Here is an 18372-nt window from a genome sequence, read left to right as displayed (position 1 = left end):
GTTCGATAGATCTCTAGTGCGGACTTCTTAATCATGCCAATTCTCCACATGTCAGTCTCCGTTTCCTGCAGTTCCTTTTTAACCGATAGTTCTTTCTGGTTTGGCCACCTGCTGTTTTCTAAGTATTTACCAGTCAATTTCCTGGTTCGCTTCCTCCATTGTGTATTGACATTCTTCATGTACAAGTAGCTGAAAACCTTCATAGCCCAACGCTCCTCCCCCATTTCTCTCAATCGCTTCTCAAATTTTATCTTGCTGCTAGCTTCCCTGCCATCAAATGATGTCCATCTCATATCACCTTGTACTCCCTAATTTGGTGTATTCCCGTGAGCTCCTAAAGCTAGCCTACATATTTCACGTTGCCTAATTTCTAATCTTGCTTGAACTTCTGACCTCGTGCACAAGACCGCGTTGCCGAACGTCAGCCCAGGAACCATGACCCCTTTCCATATTCCTCTCACAACATTATACCTATTGTAATTCCACAGTGCCCTATTTTTCTTCACTGCTGCATTCCTGTTATCTTTAGTCGTCATGCATATTTCGTGTTCCCTCAGATACTCGGTCCCATTTCTTATCCATACGCCCAGTTATTTGTATTTATCTGTTATCTCTAGCATGACTTCCTGTATTCTAAGCTTACTACCTTTGTTATCATTAAAAATCATGACTACTGATTTTTCCTAACTGAATCTAAAATCTAACCTATCTCCCTCATTACCGCAGATGTCCATCAACCTCTGCAAATCTTCCTTGTTGTCGGCCATTAGCACTATATCATCTGCGTAGATTAATGCTGGTAGTGCCTGATCAATGAGTTTTCCTTGTTTGACTAAAAAGAGGTTGAAGCCAAGTCCCCTTGCCTCTAATTTGGCCTCTAATCCTTGTAGGTACATCATGAATAAGAAGGGTGACAGTGGGCACGCCTGCCTAAGTCCACGTTTCACCACTGTGGGCTTGGATACCTGTTTTTCCCACTTTTTAACTACCTTGTTAGTTTTATAGATTTCCTTTAAACGATTAGTGACTCCATCTTTTACACCCAGTGTGTCTAGTATTCCCCACAAGTCCTCTTGAACCACGCTATTGTACGCTCCCTTGAATTTCTGCAGGCCGGTAAGAAGCTTCACAGTGCAGCGCCTGATCTTGTGAAACGGCGCAGCCATGCAGGCAGGGCATTCAATTCCCTCCCTATTTTTTGTATACTACTGTCCTTGTGTACATCGTAGAACACATAACAGTAATGATAGCAAACAGATCATTGATTCGGGTAGGCTTGGTGTTTTTATTTAAAATGGAACAACGAGGAAGCTGCTGAAGCTCGTGCCTGTATACAGCTGCTTTATATGGAGATGAAACTTTAACGAAAAAAAAAAAAAGTAATGATAAACAGTAGGCTCATAACAAACAACATTTCTCTGAGGGTGCATGGAATATATGTCCCATGCAAGGCTATGCATTGCAGTCCTTACTGCATTAATTATGTACACGTACTGCAGGGCATGCAAGTGTATGCAGACACACGCTGACGAAATGACATTTTTTGCTACATACAAACGTGCACCGCACCAAATAAGACGCACGTGTTTGTATAGTCAGGGAACACTCGTGAATATTGATGAAATCACACAGCTCGCTTACAGTATAAAACAAACACAATTGCGAACAATAAAATTCGACGCTGTTTAAAGAGGCGGACCCAGGTTACGAGGAGAATTATCAGTATGGCATACACACCACGTGTCAAGCTTTTGCAACATCTAAAGAGACTAAATATGGAAAGTTGCCTTTGTAAGTTAACATGACAGTACCAAATGGAGAAGCCACACGAGAGAACAATTCATCGTGGGCTAAAGAATGTGTTTTAAATATTATACACAGCTTTGCAAGATAATATCGACGAGTTTTACTCGTCTAGGTGTGGGAGGTGTAGGCCTGATAAAATGCGATGTTGCTTCAGAGCCTTTCTTTCGTAATATTGCAATTTTATTCAACTCTTTCAAACGCGGCACCGTAAATTTCTACTGGGTGCTCGAACACGGCAAGCAGGTCGCGGGGCAAAATCTTTGTAACATTTTATTACCGAAACAGCAATACTAGCAATGCTTGAGCTGCACTTCCTGTTTTCTAAATTGTAACCTCCTCAATCTCATCACTGTGATCATGAAACAGAGAGGAAAAGTACAGCAGTAGTACGTAGAGAAATATTCAATTTCAAGCCCTTTAGCAATATCATCTAAACAAATTGCCAGTTCACTGTTGAATTCTCGATGGAAACAAACAGCTGATCAGGGACGCAAGCTTGGCTTGGCACTGGCTTGGCCGTTCATACAGAGCCAAAAGCCGCTGCAGGAAACTGGATTGCGGATCGTATTGAGACAAAATATTTTATACATTTTTGTTTTCTTTGTTTTATTTCTCTAATTGCTCTTGTGATGGCGTGGACCGCGCTTCGTGATCTCATGTACCGGCGCACTGTTTTTAAGTTTAGTATGGTGCACGATAATACATGATTGCGCGCTTTAATTTAAAAAGGTTCGCGAGTATGGCAGCAACACTGCAATGTCGGGAAGAGGCACGGGGAAGAGGATAGTAGTAGAACCAGTAGCAGCTGCATGCCCGGGTGGAGCGACTGATGCCCATATGGAGGAATGTCAACCCGATGCCTTTTGTGTTGGCCGTTCTGGCAGTTCCGCCGACTTTATAGGAAGAGACGACACCGTCGCTTGTCCTCTTCTCTTTTCCTTCGGGCATCAGTGACAACATTGACGGACGACGTGTTCGACTTCACCGTGCACGTGAGTATAGGTTGGTTTTTCATTCGAGTGAATTCTTGTTCAGATTTGCAACTTGTCGACTTCATCCTGATCACCTGTCACCGGCAATAAGTCACATACGTGTGATATTTAGGTGAAATAAATGTTAATGCACATTTTCTGCTCCATTTGCGTGGCTTAGCTACACCAGGACATGAGGTAAAGCCTTTGTCGCCTAGCCACTAGCAGGCAAGATCGACCACTCGCATCATTCAGTTCACGAATCAACGCGCCTGCCTTAGAATTAGTAAGCTGCTCGCAAAGAAATCTTACCGAGGCAATTTTGTTTTCTGTGAACAATGCACCGTAGATTTGTCTTGAATAACAAAAAAAAAAACTTGAAAAATAAATGTCGCGACCTTTTAGAAAACGCCGTGTCTAAGAGCTAGACGCGGCATTTTGTAAAAGGCTCATCAAATTCAGTATGTTTTCGTAGTTTCTGCTTGAAATTATTATTGTCTATGAATTTCATGGCCCAATCTTTTGCTTTGGCTGAAAATCTCGGTGGCAAAAACTTTGTTCAGTGTCCCTTTAAGGGCAGGTGTAGATGCCATCATTTCAGTCGCAAATCTTTTTGCTAGTCGGTCGGCTGGTTAACAATAAGGGTACTAACTAGAGTTCCAGATTTCATCAGCAACACATCGTCATGGCTTCATCAGATGCTGCATTATATACATTCTATCCTCGTTTTTAAATAGGTGTACCGTATGGTCCACTGTTACAGGAAACAAGCGAGCTCATAAACAGTTAGCCATGTGGTGCTAACTGGCAGCGAGGCTTGTGAATGGGACGCATGCGCATAGAATCGGGGTGCGCCCAGTTTTGTCTGCCATTTCTTCGCCTGTACGCATGACAGCATTGGAAAGCGCATCCGTATTTTAGCTGCGCAATTTATCAAGCCCAGTGCCTCCTGCTTCAGGGATTTCCTGTGAGCACAAAAAATGCATGATTTTAATCGTTGCTGCAGTGTTTTGCAAGTTGTCACCGTAAAGCACATCATATTTTTCGCATAATGCTCGCTGCAACTAGCAAGTTTCGATGACTCAAAATGCTGTTCAGGTCTGATGTAGCAAACATTTTAAGCTCGTCCTCGTGACCATGAAATATTGGTTTATTAAATAATGGAAGGCAGAGTTGGTATCAGTTGATTTACAGTGTGAAAATGAGAAGTGCGAAAGACCGTGCCTTGCAAGTAAGCCCCGAGAGCATGAGCAGAGAAGTAGCAGATAAGGATGCTCATGCGCTGCATTTCCAAATCTCACCAGCACTAATGCTTGACGGACTGCTGGCCACGCACTAGCGTGTTCTTTCTGAAACAGGACTTTGGCCCTGTAAGCAAGTTCTTGAAGGGCATAAGTAAAACGTAGAATGGGCCCCCTAAATGCACCCATCCTTGAACCATTGGGCTTATCAATTAGTGCCCTTTTCAAAATACAACTATTCTGAGCTATAAATTGTGACAGAACAGTGCACGAAGTTTAAAAATAGGAAAAAAGTCTTTAAATGTCCCCTTTATACATAGTGTTCTTGTGATGTCACTTCTGCCGTTGTCGCCCTCTCCCGCCATGCCCGGGTAACTCCCTGGGTACCTACGGCAGTTCACGTGCTGCAGTGCGGTTTGTTGGGGGCTCGTCATCTGTTGCTGTGAACGATGTGGAAGCATTGTGGTTTTTTGTTGTCTTACTTTAACGAGCTCATTGGATTAGGAAGGCCTCGCTCGTTCACTCGATACAAGACCAGATAATCAAGATGTGCGACACATATACCAGCCACGGCGTACACCGGCTGCCCGCCACAACCTATGAGGGCATATTATCTTGCTTTCACTACAAATTGCCTGGCCCAAAAACAAGTGAAAGCTCAAAATCTCTCGAGCCGCAATTTCAAGAGTGGATGTGCGAAGCGCAGCTGCTCCCATCGAAAACTAGTCGTGCAGAGCTAGGCAAGTTTGCAAGAGATAATATTATGAATATATTGTCACGGCCTACGCCACCAAAGTAGCAATGCCCCCCCCCCTCCCCCCCCCCCCAAGTGTTTTAAACAGTGCTGATGTTGAGCTTGAGCCTCTTTGATTGCAATTTGTGGAAATAGTCGAGGAAAATATTATACAAGGCAGATAGAGACTTTGCGTGGTGTGTGCCGCGGTAACGCCAGTCATCACTTTATTTTTCGCGTATGCTTTAACACACTTTTCACTTTGTATTTTGCTTTTGTTGTACGCTAATGTACAGTGGAGTCACTGAACATGATAGAGACCGTGTATAGAATTAATTGACTAATTAAAAAAAATCCTGACGCCCAACTTGAACCGATCGGCTATACTTCAAAGTGAACTAATATTGTTTCCCATTCTTTATAGTTTGTTTCAATGCAATACCAAATCTCCGCGATCGCCATCACGATTTTAAACGCCTTCCTCGCCATCATGATTTTAACTGCGGACAAGTTTGTATGTACAGTATCTTGGTAAGCTATATCTGTTTGCAGGTAAATACTTGGCTATGGCACTTACCCATAATGAAGTTGCACCTGAAGATGCAAATATTGCAAAGTTTCTTCAAGTAGCTTTTGTTAATCTGCACCAGCCAAATACGCTGGTACTTTTAGGAAAATCGGAATGTGCGTTCTCAATTTCAGGTTATAACTTTCAGCGAAGAAACACCCTAAGCTCTGCTCCCTCTGCGTGGACTACTAAATCAACTTGCCTCACTAGCAGTTCATAATTTCTCAAACTTGCATCGTGAGGCAAAACTAAACGGGTGCAAGCATGAGGAGACAACATGGCAGTTGTAGGCAATAGATTCGGTTGGTGCCCGGGCATGTTGGTGGCACATTTCGGAAGTGATGAAAAGGCGCTGCGAGATGCACGTGCACACTTTGTATAGTTGCTGTATTGGACAGCAAACTTTTTTTCTTATCTGAGCAGTTTTACCAAAGGAAGCTTCATCATATGGCGTGATAAATGAAGCGAATCCACAGGTTGAACCACATCATAGCCTCGCTGTGCTTTTGTACTTTTTTTAGCTCGCGAAATTTATTTGTACATATAAGTGACAACTTGCCAGTAATAAGGCAGCACTTGTTTCTTTACCATATGATCATCTCCGGTGTGCTGCTGCCTCAATATTTCAAATTCTAAGCATTTACACCATTGTATGCTAACTTTTCCTTCAAAGTGAGCCAAGCCACATGTGTATCGTAGATCAAGAAGCATGCCAGTTTTACGTACTTGCAAGGTAAACATCAGAAATGCACAGTTGATCAAAAATACTAGTTTAATGGTGCATCTACATAGCAGAGCACCTGTGGCACCTCGGGAACAAGATAATGCCACATATGTTACAAGAGATAATTAAAAAAGACAGGGGACGTTCCGTGAACAAATAGAAACAAAAATAAAATAAAATGGCACGTGGCAGCGAGCGAAGGCGACAAGGGGGGGGGGGGGGGAGCCCGTGGGACTTCAGCGGATGAACGTAAGGTGTGTGTGTTTAATATGTGGAAGAAAAAAAAAATTCAAAATTTTGGCGACTGAAATGAGGGTGACTTAGTGAGTGCGCTCATGACGAGAGTAAACACGGTTATTATTTTTTTTTCAAATCTCTTTTGAAAGCCACAAAAAATCTGTATGTGGTGCAGCCTAACAGAAGGTCCGTGAAGGCAAATTATGAATTCGTCGTTGTACAAAGGCCAATTTGTTTTTTTTTTGTTTTTGTTTTTTTTTTTCATGCGCACCATCCCCGCCGCGGTGGTCTAGTGGCTAAGGTACTCGGCTGCTGACCCGCAGGGCGCGGGCTCGAATCCCGGCTGCGGCGGCTGCATTTCCGATGGAGGCGGGAATGTTGTAGGCCCGTGTGCTCAGATTTAGGTGCACGTTAAAGAACCCCAGGTGGTCTAAATTTCCGGAGCCCTCCACTACGGCGTCTATCATAATCATATAGTGGTTTTGGGACGTTAAACCCCACATATCAATCAATCAATCATGCGCACCATAAATAGTGCTCAAAATTTAATTGCATATGTTGTTTTCATCCTCGCTGTATTCCGTGCTGTTTATGATGTAAAAAAAAAAAAAGTAGCACGCTGAAGTGGTGCTGCTTTTGGGCAACAGTTGAAAATGGCGGGGTGCATGAATGCGGAATACTGCCGCTTGCACTCAAATCACTCTTGTGGTCACCTCCCACTGTTTGCAGCATGTGTTGTGTATACACAGCTGCATGTTTCCTAGCTAGAAAAATTTGATTTTAGGTGTTTCACGCCATTTTCCATGTAACTATTCCACAATTGCACACACTGATCAGCAGGCTTTCAATTGCGCTGAAGGACACAGGTGCCATAAAATTCATAGTCGATTCTTTCAAGAAACCGTATGTAAAGGCTGAAGCTTCATGTGTACATACACACACACATACCATATTGTTTTTTGTACTTATGAAAGCTGCGAAGGTCTCATGTGCCTCCAAGCGTAACCTGTCTTATTTATTCTCCATCACCGCAAAAGTTTTGTGAGTTTCAAATAAAAGTACTTTGCGCATGGCCACTTTTGGGTAATTTTTTGGTGTAGGTGTTATTTGAGCAGCCTACAGTGTTTACCTTATAAGCCTGTATGTATATGTTGCATTATAAGGATGCAGAATGTGTGTAGCTGTACAATATAGATGAAGTGTAAAAATTAAGTGTGTCTATTGTAGTGTTCTTGCAACCAATCTTACCCCCGTATTCTAGAACGTCCCTCCACTCAACGCTTCACCTTCACTTGAGATGGCTGATGGGAGCGCCGTCTTTAAGCAGAGAAAATTGCTGCATGTCAGCAATAATCTGCTGTGATTCTCGAGTAGCGCAGCGTCACTTTCAAACGAGCAGCGGCACAGTGCTCAACTCTGTCAAGTGAAGGGTGAAAGTCGAGTCGGGGAGCGTTTATGAATATGGGGGTTAGTTTTGTTGTCTTGTTAGCCTGCCATTAACACTGGATTGATGCTACTTTGCTCTAGCTGTACAGTGCTCTCCAATGCTCAAGGAAGCACCGCACGGGGAAGGCTCGGAGCAAACCATGCGTGAGTTTCCTTTCATTGTTACACTATGCACGTATTAAGTGATAGACTTTAATGTATGCTATTTGTATTGTGCAAGTTTTTGGGGACATACAACTTCCAACACTTATATGTTCTGACGAAAATCACGCAAGAATGAGAGAAGCTTGTGCAAAAATTATGCAAGAGTGTAAGAAGCTTTTGCAGAAGTCTGTGAAATGAAGTTTTGAAATTTTGTGGCAATGTGTCATTGTACAGTGGTCAACAGTCTTGCTCAGCATGCTTGACTGCAGGGCTCCCGGCTGCACAGGCGCATCTACGGAGTGCCTGATGCATGATGGGCCAAATGTCAGCCTGCACACTGGTGCCTCTTATCCCCGTTTGTCTGTTACATCAGTGTCTCTTGTAAAGGGGATCAACTGTGCTGCCTTTTTTTTTTTAGAATGTAATGAGTTTTTTTCCAGATTATTGTTGATTTAAGGTAGAGCCTCACATTTCTATCAAATACTGAAGATTCTATTTTTCCTTCTAGATGCTATGAAGTCACTCCTTGTGTTACAATAGAGTGAACACTGTTATGAGAAAAGCTACTTTATGGAGTTAACTCACTCCATATTGACTTAACAAACAGAATTGGTGAAAACTACACTCCATTCCAGCTGCATTAGGAATAATATTCATTTGCATACTTCTGTTTCTTTTGTTTGTTTGTTGGCTGGAGGTTTGGAGTATAGGGTGGCCAGAGGGCACTGTGTAGTCTTTTTTCATCTTCCCAATTTTGTGAACATCAATTGATAGCCGTATGGGAAGCAGCCAGCATGCTGAAACAGCGGTGCAAGCATGCAAGATGTTCACCATTGCATGCAGTCAGTTGCTGTGAGCAACCTACTGCATACAATTAACTGCGAGTGGTGAACTAATGCTGCACTATGTGTGCCTCCTGGAAAGCTGCAATGGTAAAGTGCCACAATCGTATAGTAACATGGATAACATCGCAATTTGTTTGTTGAATAATTTTGCAACAGAATCAATGGAGTTTTGGATAAATTTGTGTATCTGCCTGGTTCATCAAAGCTACAGAGTCAAATGCGGTATATACTCGCGTATTATGTGTACTTTTTTTGTCAATCCGGTCATGTGCGAAGCTAGTAGGAATCGCTGGCCTAAAAGCTCAACTGGGAATATATGTTGCAGGCGCTGTCACAGCTGTCTCAAAGCGGATTGTCATTTGTTTGCTAAGCCTGTTCAAATGCCCCCATTTTCTTGAAGTTCTTCCGAACAGTGCTCACAAAAACCAGTTCCCACGACAGGGTTATACCAGAGAACATAAGTACTCTCCAATAATTGTCGGGAACCCAACGTAAAGTAAGATGCAGACAAGGAAGCACGATGCCAACACAGTGCTGTGTGTGTCGCCCTTCATGTGTGTGTGTGTGTCCATTCCTTGTCCCAGTCTTCTATTGCGTTGTGTTCCCTCCGATATCTAACCAACACACCCAAGCTTCTATGCTAAGTCTTATTCAACGCACTCTTCTGCTGGCTCCCATACTGAATATTGCATGTCGAAGAACTCCACGCTGATGTGCTTAGCGGTAGCACGGTTTCAGTTTTCTTCGGTAAGCTTTATAACAGCAATCTGCCTCATATATAATTATTGTAGCCTATCACAAGGAACGGTAAAAACGCAATGGCCAGATGGCGAAACGAAAAAAAAAAAAAACGAGTGCGAAAACCTGCCTCATCTTGTTGATGTGACAGGTCCTTGCACGCGTTCAACATCTGTGCTGTGTCTCGGGAATACATTCTTGCCGTGGAAAAGGTGGGAAGATAGGAGACAAACCTTTAGGCATTTCGGACTACACATAAACAGGTTTCAGTTTTCAAGTTCAATATTCTAGGGAAAGCATAAAAGTTCATGGAAGAAGGGACCTTGCACTCAGTCCATTTTGTGTAAGACTGCACTCGCCTGCTCGACAAGAGATGTGCCTGACCAGAGCATCATGAAGTCAAATATGTCTGTGTGTGTGCTGGCAAGGTGGCTCGGCTGGTTGGGGAGGGCAAAGTATGCGAGCAAAAAGTTTCTTGTAGTAAAGCAGGCTGGCTAATTATACTGGTGAGCAAATTATGTGAGGATGCAAATTGTGCGAGTAAATATGGTATGTACTCTTGTATGTTTCAGCTCTATTGCTACGGATCCTGCGGATCCAACTTGGCATCCGGCAGCAACAAAGAGAGGTTCTGCAGGAGGTGCGACAGCTGAAGCACAAGGTACGGCTCTTGTCCGTGCCTCAGCACGCCCAGCCAGCAAAGCGCCCCTCTGACCTTCCCCGGCTGCCTGCTGGTACAATTGGAGAAGTGGAGGCAGCAGAGGCAGCTGTGCAGAGTAAAGCTGTGGCTGCGGCTTTGGTGTATATTTCTTGATTTTTAATATGCCTATGTAACATGCAGAAATTTAGTACTGCTTTAAGATACTGTGTTTCGGGAAACAAACTAGTCAGGTTATCTCATGAGCCAATGTACTACAGTCGAATATGAATAATTCGTACCCAAAGAGGCCAGAAAATTTGTTCGAATTAAAAGAAGTTCAAAATAATGAAAGTTACCGTAATTACTTGAATCTAACACGCACCTTTTTTCTGGTTAAGAGAGTTCATAAATCGCATGTGCGTTAGAATCAAGTACGAAAAAAAAATGAATATGGTCATTCTATTGCCATCGCCACTTACAAAATGGCCGCCCCCTACGTGCGTCGGCATGGCGCGTCGGTCATTTATGCCTATGTGTTTCCCATGCGCAGCACTTCATACGTGTGCTGAGGAGTTCGTCGTCATCTTGTAGCACATTAGCATCGACGGCATGGTAGGGCCGACTCCAAAAACTCGACGAGTGCACCACAATGCTGCTTCTAAAAGAAAAGTTGTCGCGTGTGCCGGAACGGACAGAAATCGGGCCGCATCGCGGTCATTCGGAGTTCCCGAAACGTGCGTGCGGGACTGGCGGAAACAAAAGCAGAATATTGTCGACAGCAAAGATTCACGCAAAGGCTTCAGTGGACCACAGCAGGGTCGGTTTCCAGAAATTGAAGAGCTGCTCGGCGAGTATGTGATTAAGCAGTGAGCGGCACAGCGGCCCGTGACGACAGAACTGCTCCAAGTGCAGGCTATGAGTTAGCCTTAGAAAAAGGGCTAATGCAGAGCCATTTTAAAGCGAGCAGGTGCTGGCTAACGAACTTTATGAAGAGAAAAGGCTTTTCCCTCCGAAGGCGAACGGGCATATGCCGGAAGTTGCCGGAGGAGTACGAAGAAAAGCTTCAGAGTCTTCAGAGGTTCCTCCTAAACTTGCGGCACAACAACGGCTACCTGCTTGGGCAAATCCGGAATGCCGATCACACGCCTCTTTACTTTGACATGCCTGGCACCACAACCGTCTAGGAGAAGGGGGCGAAGCAAGTTTGTGTACTGACATCGGGCCACGGTAAAACTAGAGTGACAGCAATGCTTTGTTGCACGTCAGATAGGCATAAGCTTCCCCCGTACTTCATATTTAAACGGAAGACGCTCTCAAAAAGAGTCGTTTTCGCGAGTGGTGTGATCAAGCGGGCCAACGAGAAAAAAGGGGGTGCGCGTTGCAACCGATGTCTTAGTTTTTTTTTTTTTTTTTCGTGGAAACCGGGCGCGCGGTAGAATAGAGTAAATACGGTAAACGAGCGGAGGGCTCAACATGCAGTGATGCATGTGCATGGAGAAGTTTTATTCACAAATTACAGGACATCCGTGATTAATTAAAGTAGTCAATACATGTCTGTACACGTTGGCCTTGCAACGAGTCAACAAGTTTTGCGTGCAGTTTGCAAAGCATTTGTACTTCGGCTTCAGTATTTTCCTGGCAAAAGAAGTTGAGCGCGGCAATGTCCAGTGCTGACACTCTTCGAAGACAACTGTGTTTCCACTGTTACCATCTGCGCTGCAGCCGGAGCGTGGCCAGCACATGATGAGAATGGAGGAGTGTCTCCACCTGGAGAAAAGCTGATCGGCATTCGAGAGAGAAACACTCCGCGGCAGCTTTTTTTTTTCTCTCTCTCTTCATGCGCGGTGTTGAAAGGAGAAGAGTCTCTACATAGCAGGAACGAAAAACAGGGGAGCGTGACACCGGCGCGTTGCAGATCGGCATGAGAGAGCCAACTCTCTGCGACAGCTTTTTTTCCCCTCTTTCTCTTCATGCGCAGTGTTAAGAGGAGAAGGGTCTCTACGTGGCAGGGACAGAAAAAGCCGAAGCGGGGCACAGGAATGTCGCAGATTGGCATTTGGCAAACATTCCACCGCAGTCTTTTCTTTCCTTTTCTTCATTTTCTTCTTCAAGCACAGCGATGAGGTGTCTGAAGTGCCACCGCAGGATTGGGCGGGGTGCTGAGAGCATTTTCGGAGCGCGGTATAGCTTTGATAGGACCACAGCGTCAGTTCGAATTAAGTGTGTTGGAATTAATGAGATTCGACTGTATTTACTATAGTCTGTGAAGTCCGAGTGAACTGTCCTAAGCTAGCAGACGATGTAGGCGGCATCGTGTGTTTGATGGGCAGTGACTAGCAATAGCCTGCTTAAAACAGACATTCAGTAATTTTGTTTATTTATCACCCTATTTCGTGTCCGCTGCGGCTCTCTCTACTTTGAGCTACAGTTCACCCTGCCTTGTGTTAGCCGATTTCTTACTTTTTTAAAAATCTAACATGCACCCAATTTCGTAGTGTGAAGAAAAATGCATCTTTGTTTATTGTGATGAGATTTCTATAGCGACATGCCTCTTTGTTGGCTATCACAGAAAAAGATAATGGTGCGACCATCTAGTGCGACCTTTATTTTTCTATCAGTTTCATCTATGACCAAGATTTGGTCGCTCTAAGGTTGCCTCTTAGTACGCCTTGATCATGTTCATTTATCTTGTTGTGCTCTGCTTACAATGCATTGATTAAAAACATGTCCAAGCTTCTTTTTGAATTCCACATATTTTATCGTTTTTCACCTGTAGAAGCTACTCCTGGTCAACATTCAGGCAAAGACATTGTAACCTCGAAGAAACGCGGTCCGCTTCTCTTCCTTGTGTTTATTAATGATATTTCGGATACAATTAGGTGTCGTATCAGAATGTTTGCTGACGACTGTGTGTTGTATACTGAATTGACCGACCAAACGGATTCCACCCAGCTTCAGGATGACCTTAATCACGTGGAGGCATGGTGTAAAAATAATGACATGGTATTAAACACGAATAAATGTGTTCACGTCAGTTTCACCAAAAAGGTTAATAGATTTACAAATCAGTACATCTTAAACAATGAAGTTATTAGGTATGAACACAAATATAAGTATTTGGGTGTCACGCTTTCTGAGGATGGGGGATGGTCTGAGCACATTGGCAATGTTGTAAGTAGAGCGGGAAAAGCCCTAGGCTTTTTACAAAGAAATCTTAAACATGTAACCAAGGAGGTTAAACAGGCCGCATATTATGCCTATGTGAGACCAATACTAGAATACGCCTGTCCTGTGTGGGATCCGTTTAACAAAATACATATTCATGAATTAGAGCGCATTCAGTCGATGGCAGCAAGATTTGTTCTGGGAAAATATGGCCGAACTGAAAGCTCCCGTTGTATGAAAAGAGAACTTAATTGGCAATACTTACAAGATCGAAGACGTAATCTAAGATTAAAACTATTTTATTCGATATATAACAATAAAACGGGCATTAATGCTTCAGATTATTTAAAAAAAGCGTATTATCAATCCTCCCGTCATGATCACAAATTTAAAGTACGGCCATACAACCCCAGAACGGATCTTTTTAAGCATTCTTTTTTTCCGCAATCCATTGTTGAATGGAACACGTTACCAGCCGATGTAGTTGGCCGCAAGACTGCGGATTCATTTTATGAGGCTCTGTGCCCCCCGCAATAATGCCTAAGTGGCGCTGCGGGTTTTGTTTCAAATAAAAAAAAAAAAAAAAAAAGTAATTATACTATTTCATAGCTAGAATCAATATTTATTAAGGGTTATAACAGTGTTGTATTTGATTTCATAACAGCGAAACTGCATTCAGAGAAGGACTCTGAAAGGTTCTCACACTGAGTGTGAGAGGGCTGATGTGGAAACCATTTTAGGTCAAGTGAGTTGAAGTTAGCGTAAAAAAACAATGAAATGTGATGCCCGAAAATTCAAGTTGTTGTTTTCAGTGTCCTCTTCTTGCAGAATTTTATCATGAAAACATTTCGATGTGCTGTAGCGTTTACCCCATCTATGCTTCTTGCATTTTTTTACAGCGCAAGCACCTCCTGCAGATTGGGGGACGTGGCCTCCGAAAAATTGGTGTGAATGCCATGAAGGCTGTATTGGCACATGACGTGCAAGTGCTGTACAGCCTTCATGGCAGAAAAGGGAAAAGGGCCTTTGTGAACCTGAGGCTCTGTAGATTAGTGACAGGTTAGACTTGTTCATTGTTTTATGTGTGTGTACCCTTGTGTATTCTCTGTACTGCAGTGCTTCATGTGTACTATGGTATTTCTGTTCTTGTTTGCAGATGTCATCTGCCAAAAAGCTGGGTGCGACCAGGCGGAGGCCCTCAACTTTATTAAGAGTTGGCTGCCAAGGTCTGGTGATCGCTGTGGGGGCAGGAAGCGGCGCTTCAGAGAAGAATTTGTTGTGGAGCAGCCCGATGATCCCCACTCTCAGAGTGCAGATTATCGGCTGCTCGCGGCAGCTGGGTTCCTGCCCAGCCACAGCAGCCAGGGCCTTGACAGCACCACTGTCACTGTGCCCCCAACGCAACCTGACCTGCAGTAGAGCGGGCCTTTTTTAGTTGTGTATATATATTTTTCAATGTATACATTTTTTGTTGTACCAAATAAATAAAAAAAACAAAGAATAAATAGTCTGCAGACTGTCGGTGGTGCACTGTTCGGCTAGCTTATGCTGATTCGGAAGCACCATCACCATGTTTTAGTTACAAAAAAAATGCTCTAAACTATGAATACTCTCGATTACCATGTGGGGGACATATGTGGGGATTGCAAGTGGGGGACATACGCTTTCAACATTTACTTCCTAACGACTTTTTTCGATCTGCTGTACCAAATACCAGCACTAGCTATTGCAAAAGATAAATTGGTAAAAAAATAAACTACACTTCTAGTGTTAGCAAAGGGAATGAGGTATAAAAGATGAAATAGATCGAGTAACTGCTTTCAGTTCTCAGCATTCAATTTTCTGTTGCCCCAAGTATACAGGGCTGCAAAGCTACAAGAGCGGGTCATCGAGGCATATTGTTTAAATCTTCCGGTAAGAAAAATTCCCTACTAATAATGGTTACATAATGGCAAGCCAATCAGTAGCCAATATTCGTCGTGCAGGAAACATCGGTGTAATAACGGCATTTGATGGGCTGCAATGTGGCCCTGGATTGGTCCAATGTCGGTCGTACATCCGTAGCCAATATTCGTCGTGCAGCAAACATCGGCGTAAAAATGGCATGTGATTGGCTGAAATATGGCCCAATGTTGGCCGAACATTGGCAGCTTTGTCGGCAATACGATGGGCCTTCGTCGGCCCAATGTTGGTTGCATACTGGCTAAAACATCGGCAAAACGTCGGCCCATCATTGGCTTGAACGTCGGCCCGACATTGGAAGAAGTTGCACTTCCGACGTCGGCCCGACGTCAGTGCCGATGTTAGCCGATGTTGGTCCAAGATTGGTCCAACGGCGGCGTGCTGCCTGGGTGGAGGTTCCAGCCCACCCGGTGGTGGTGGGGTGCTTTTTTTCTTTGGACTGATAGCTTTGAAGATATGTTCTGATGGTGGTGAGAGTGGAGCAAGACTGTCTTCCTGGCGCAATTGGCTAGCGCGATCGGCTTGTAACCGAAAGGTTGGAGGTTCGAGCCCACCCGGTGGTGGTGCGGCGCTTTTTTCTCTTTGTGCTGATAGCTTTGAAGATATGTTCTGATGGTGGTGAGAGTGGAGCAGGACTGTCTCTGTGGCGCTATTGGCTAACGCGATTGGCTGTTAACCGAAAGGTTGGAGGTTCGAGCCCACCCGGTGGGGGTGCGGCGCTTTTTTTTCTTTGCGCTTGTAGCTTTGAAGATATGTTCTGATGGTGTTGAGAGTGGAGCAAGACTGTCTCCGTGGCGCAATTGGCTAGCGCGATCGGCTGTTAACCGAAAGGTTGGAGGTTCGAGCCCACCCGGTGGTGGTGCGGCGCTATTTTTCTTTACGCTGATAGCTTTGAAGATATGTTCTGATGGTGGTGAGAGTGGAGCAAGACTGTCCCCGTGGCGCATTGGGTTAGCGCGATCGGCTGTTAACCGAAAGGTTGGAGGTTCGAGCCCACCCGGTGGTGGCGCGGCGCTTTTTTTCTTTGCGCTAATAGCTTTGAAGATATGTTCTGATGGTGGTGAGAGTGGAGCAGGACTGTCTCCGTGGCGCAATTGGCTAGCGCGATTGGCTGTTAACCGAAAGGTTGGAGGTTCGAGCCCACCCGGTGGTGGTGCGGTGCTTTTTTTTCTTTGGGCTGATGGCTTTGAAGATATGTTCTGATGGTGGTGAGAGTGGAGCAGGACTGTCTCCATGGCGCAATTGGCTAGCGCGATCGGCTGTTAACCGAAAGGTTGGAGTTTCGAGCCTCCCCGGTGGTGGTGCGGCGCTTTTTTTTCTTTGTGCTGATAGCTTTGAAGATATGTTCTGATGGTGGTGAGAGAGGAGCAGGACTGTTTCCGTGGCGCAATTGGCTAGCGCGATTGGCTGTTAAACGAAAGGTTGGAGGTTCGAGCCCACCCGGTGGTGGTGCGGTGCTTTTTTTTCTTTGGGCTGATAGCTTTGAAGATATGTTCTGATGGTGGTGAGAGTGGAGCAGGACTGTCTCCCTGGCGCACTTGGCTAGCGCGATCGGCTGTTAACCGACAGGTTGGAGGTTCGAGCACACCCGGTGGTGGTGCGGCGCTTTTTTTTTCTTTGCGCTGATAGCTTTGAAGATATGTTCTGATGGTGGTGAGGGTGGAGCAAGACTGTCCCCGTGGTGCAATTGGCTAGCGCGATCGGCTGTTAACCGAAAGGTTGGAGGTTCGAGCCCACCCGGTGGTGGTGCAGCGCTTTTTTTTCTTTGCGCTTGTAGCTTTGAAGATATGTTCTGATGGTGTTGAGAGTGGAGCAAGACTGTCTCTGTGGCGCAATTGGCTAACGCGATCGGCTGTTAACCGAAAGGTTGGAGGTTCGAGCCCACCCGGTGGTGGTGCGGCGCTTTTTTTTCTTTGCGCTGATAGCTTTGAAGATATGTTCTGATAGTGGTGAGAGTGGAGCAAGACTGTCCCCGTGGCGCAATGGGTTAGCGCGATCGGCTGTTAACCGAACGGTTGGAGGTTCGAGCCCACCCGAAGGTGGCGCGGCGCTTTTTTTTGCGCTAATAGCTTTGAAGATATGTTCTGATGGTGGTGAGAGTGGAGCAGGACTGTCTCCATGGCGCAATTGGCTAGCGCGATCGGCTGATAACCGAAAGGTTGGAGTTTCGAGCCCACCCGGTGGTGGTGCGGCGCTTTTTCTTCTTTGGGCTCATAGCTCTGAAGAAATGTTCTGACGGTGGTGAGAGTGGGGCAGGACTGTCTCCGTGGCGCAATTGGCTAGCGCGATCGACTTTACACCGAAAGGTTGGAGGTTCGAGCCCACCCGGTGGTGGTGCGGCGCTTTTTTTTCTTTGGGGCGATAGCTCTGAAGAAATGGTCTGACGGTGGTGAGAGTGAAGCACGACTGTCTCTGTGGCGCAATTGGCTAGCGCGATCGGCTGTTAACCGAAAGGTTGTTGGTTCGAGCCCACCCGGTGGTGGTGCGGTGCTTTTTTTTCTTTGCGCTGATAGCTTTGAAGATATGTTCTGATAGTGGTGAGAGTGGAGCAAGACTGTCCCCGTGGCGCAATGGGTTAGCGCGATCGGCTGTTAACCAAAAAGTTGGAGGTTCGAGCCCTCCCGGGTGGGGTGTGTTGCTTTTTTCTTTGCGATGATAGCTTTGAAGATATTTTCTGATGGTGGTGAGCGTGGAGCACGATTGTCTCCGTGGCGCAATTGGCTAGCGCGATCGGCCGTTAACCAAAAGGTTGGAGGTTCGAGCCCACCCGGTGGTGGTGCGGCGCTTTTTTTTTCTTTGGGCTGATAGCTTGAAAGATATGTTCTAATGGTGGTGAGAGTGGAGCAGGACTGTCTCCGTGGAGCAATTGGCCAGCGCGATCGGCTGTTAACCGAAAAGTCTGAGGTTCGAGCCCTCCCGGGAGTGGTGTGTTGCTTTTTTCTTTGTGCTGATAGCTATGAAGATATGTTCTGATGGTGGTAAGAGTGGAGCACGACTGCCTCCGTGGCGCAGTTGGCTAGTGCGATCGGCTGTTAACCGAAAGGTTGAAGGTTCGAGCCCACCCGGTGGTGGTGCGGCGCTTTTTTTTCTTTGGGCTGATAGCTTTGATGATATGTTCTGATGGTGGTGAGAGTGGAGCAAGACTGTCCCCG

General features: G+C 45.2%; 1 protein-coding gene across 3 annotated transcripts; it reads left to right on the top strand.

The window, feature by feature from the left end:
- The first annotated feature begins 2317 nt into the window (after window positions 1–2317).
- On the top strand, window positions 2318–14763 carry LOC142814787 (uncharacterized). 3 transcript variants are annotated; one of them, XM_075894088.1, is made up of 5 exons: window positions 2318–2798; window positions 7816–7870; window positions 10026–10252; window positions 14158–14317; window positions 14415–14763. In XM_075894088.1, exons 1-5 carry the CDS (start codon window positions 2652–2654, stop codon window positions 14675–14677), a joined length of 852 nt encoding a protein of 283 aa, XP_075750203.1. In that variant the 5' UTR covers window positions 2318–2651; the 3' UTR covers window positions 14678–14763. The 3 variants fall into 3 exon arrangements, with proteins under 3 accessions (XP_075750203.1, XP_075750204.1, XP_075750205.1); XM_075894089.1 differs by having other exon boundaries at window positions 2330–2798; window positions 10026–10114; XM_075894090.1 differs by having other exon boundaries at window positions 2667–2798; window positions 7808–7870.
- The last annotated feature ends 3609 nt before the right edge of the window (window positions 14764–18372 follow it).

The sequence above is a fragment of the Rhipicephalus microplus genome, chromosome 4 (genome assembly GCF_043290135.1).
Source record: "Rhipicephalus microplus isolate Deutch F79 chromosome 4, USDA_Rmic, whole genome shotgun sequence".
Lineage (NCBI taxonomy): Eukaryota > Metazoa > Arthropoda > Arachnida > Ixodida > Ixodidae > Rhipicephalus > Rhipicephalus microplus.
The sequence above is the reverse complement of the archived record's forward strand: the minus strand, read 5'-3'. Positions and strand labels throughout refer to the sequence as shown.

What these genes read in the sequence shown, in the direction of transcription:
- LOC142814787 (XM_075894088.1), top strand. Translation starts at nt 2,652, where the DNA reads ATGTCAACCCGATGCCTTTTGTGTTGGCCGTTCTGGCAGTTCCGCCGA. An exon ending in TGTTCGACTTCACCGTGCAC is followed by an intron (nt 2,799 to 7,815) that starts GTGAGTATAGGT and finishes CTAGCTGTACAG; the next exon opens with TGCTCTCCAATGCTCAAGGA. An exon ending in GCTCTGTAGATTAGTGACAG is followed by an intron (nt 14,318 to 14,414) that starts GTTAGACTTGTT and finishes TCTTGTTTGCAG; the next exon opens with ATGTCATCTGCCAAAAAGCT.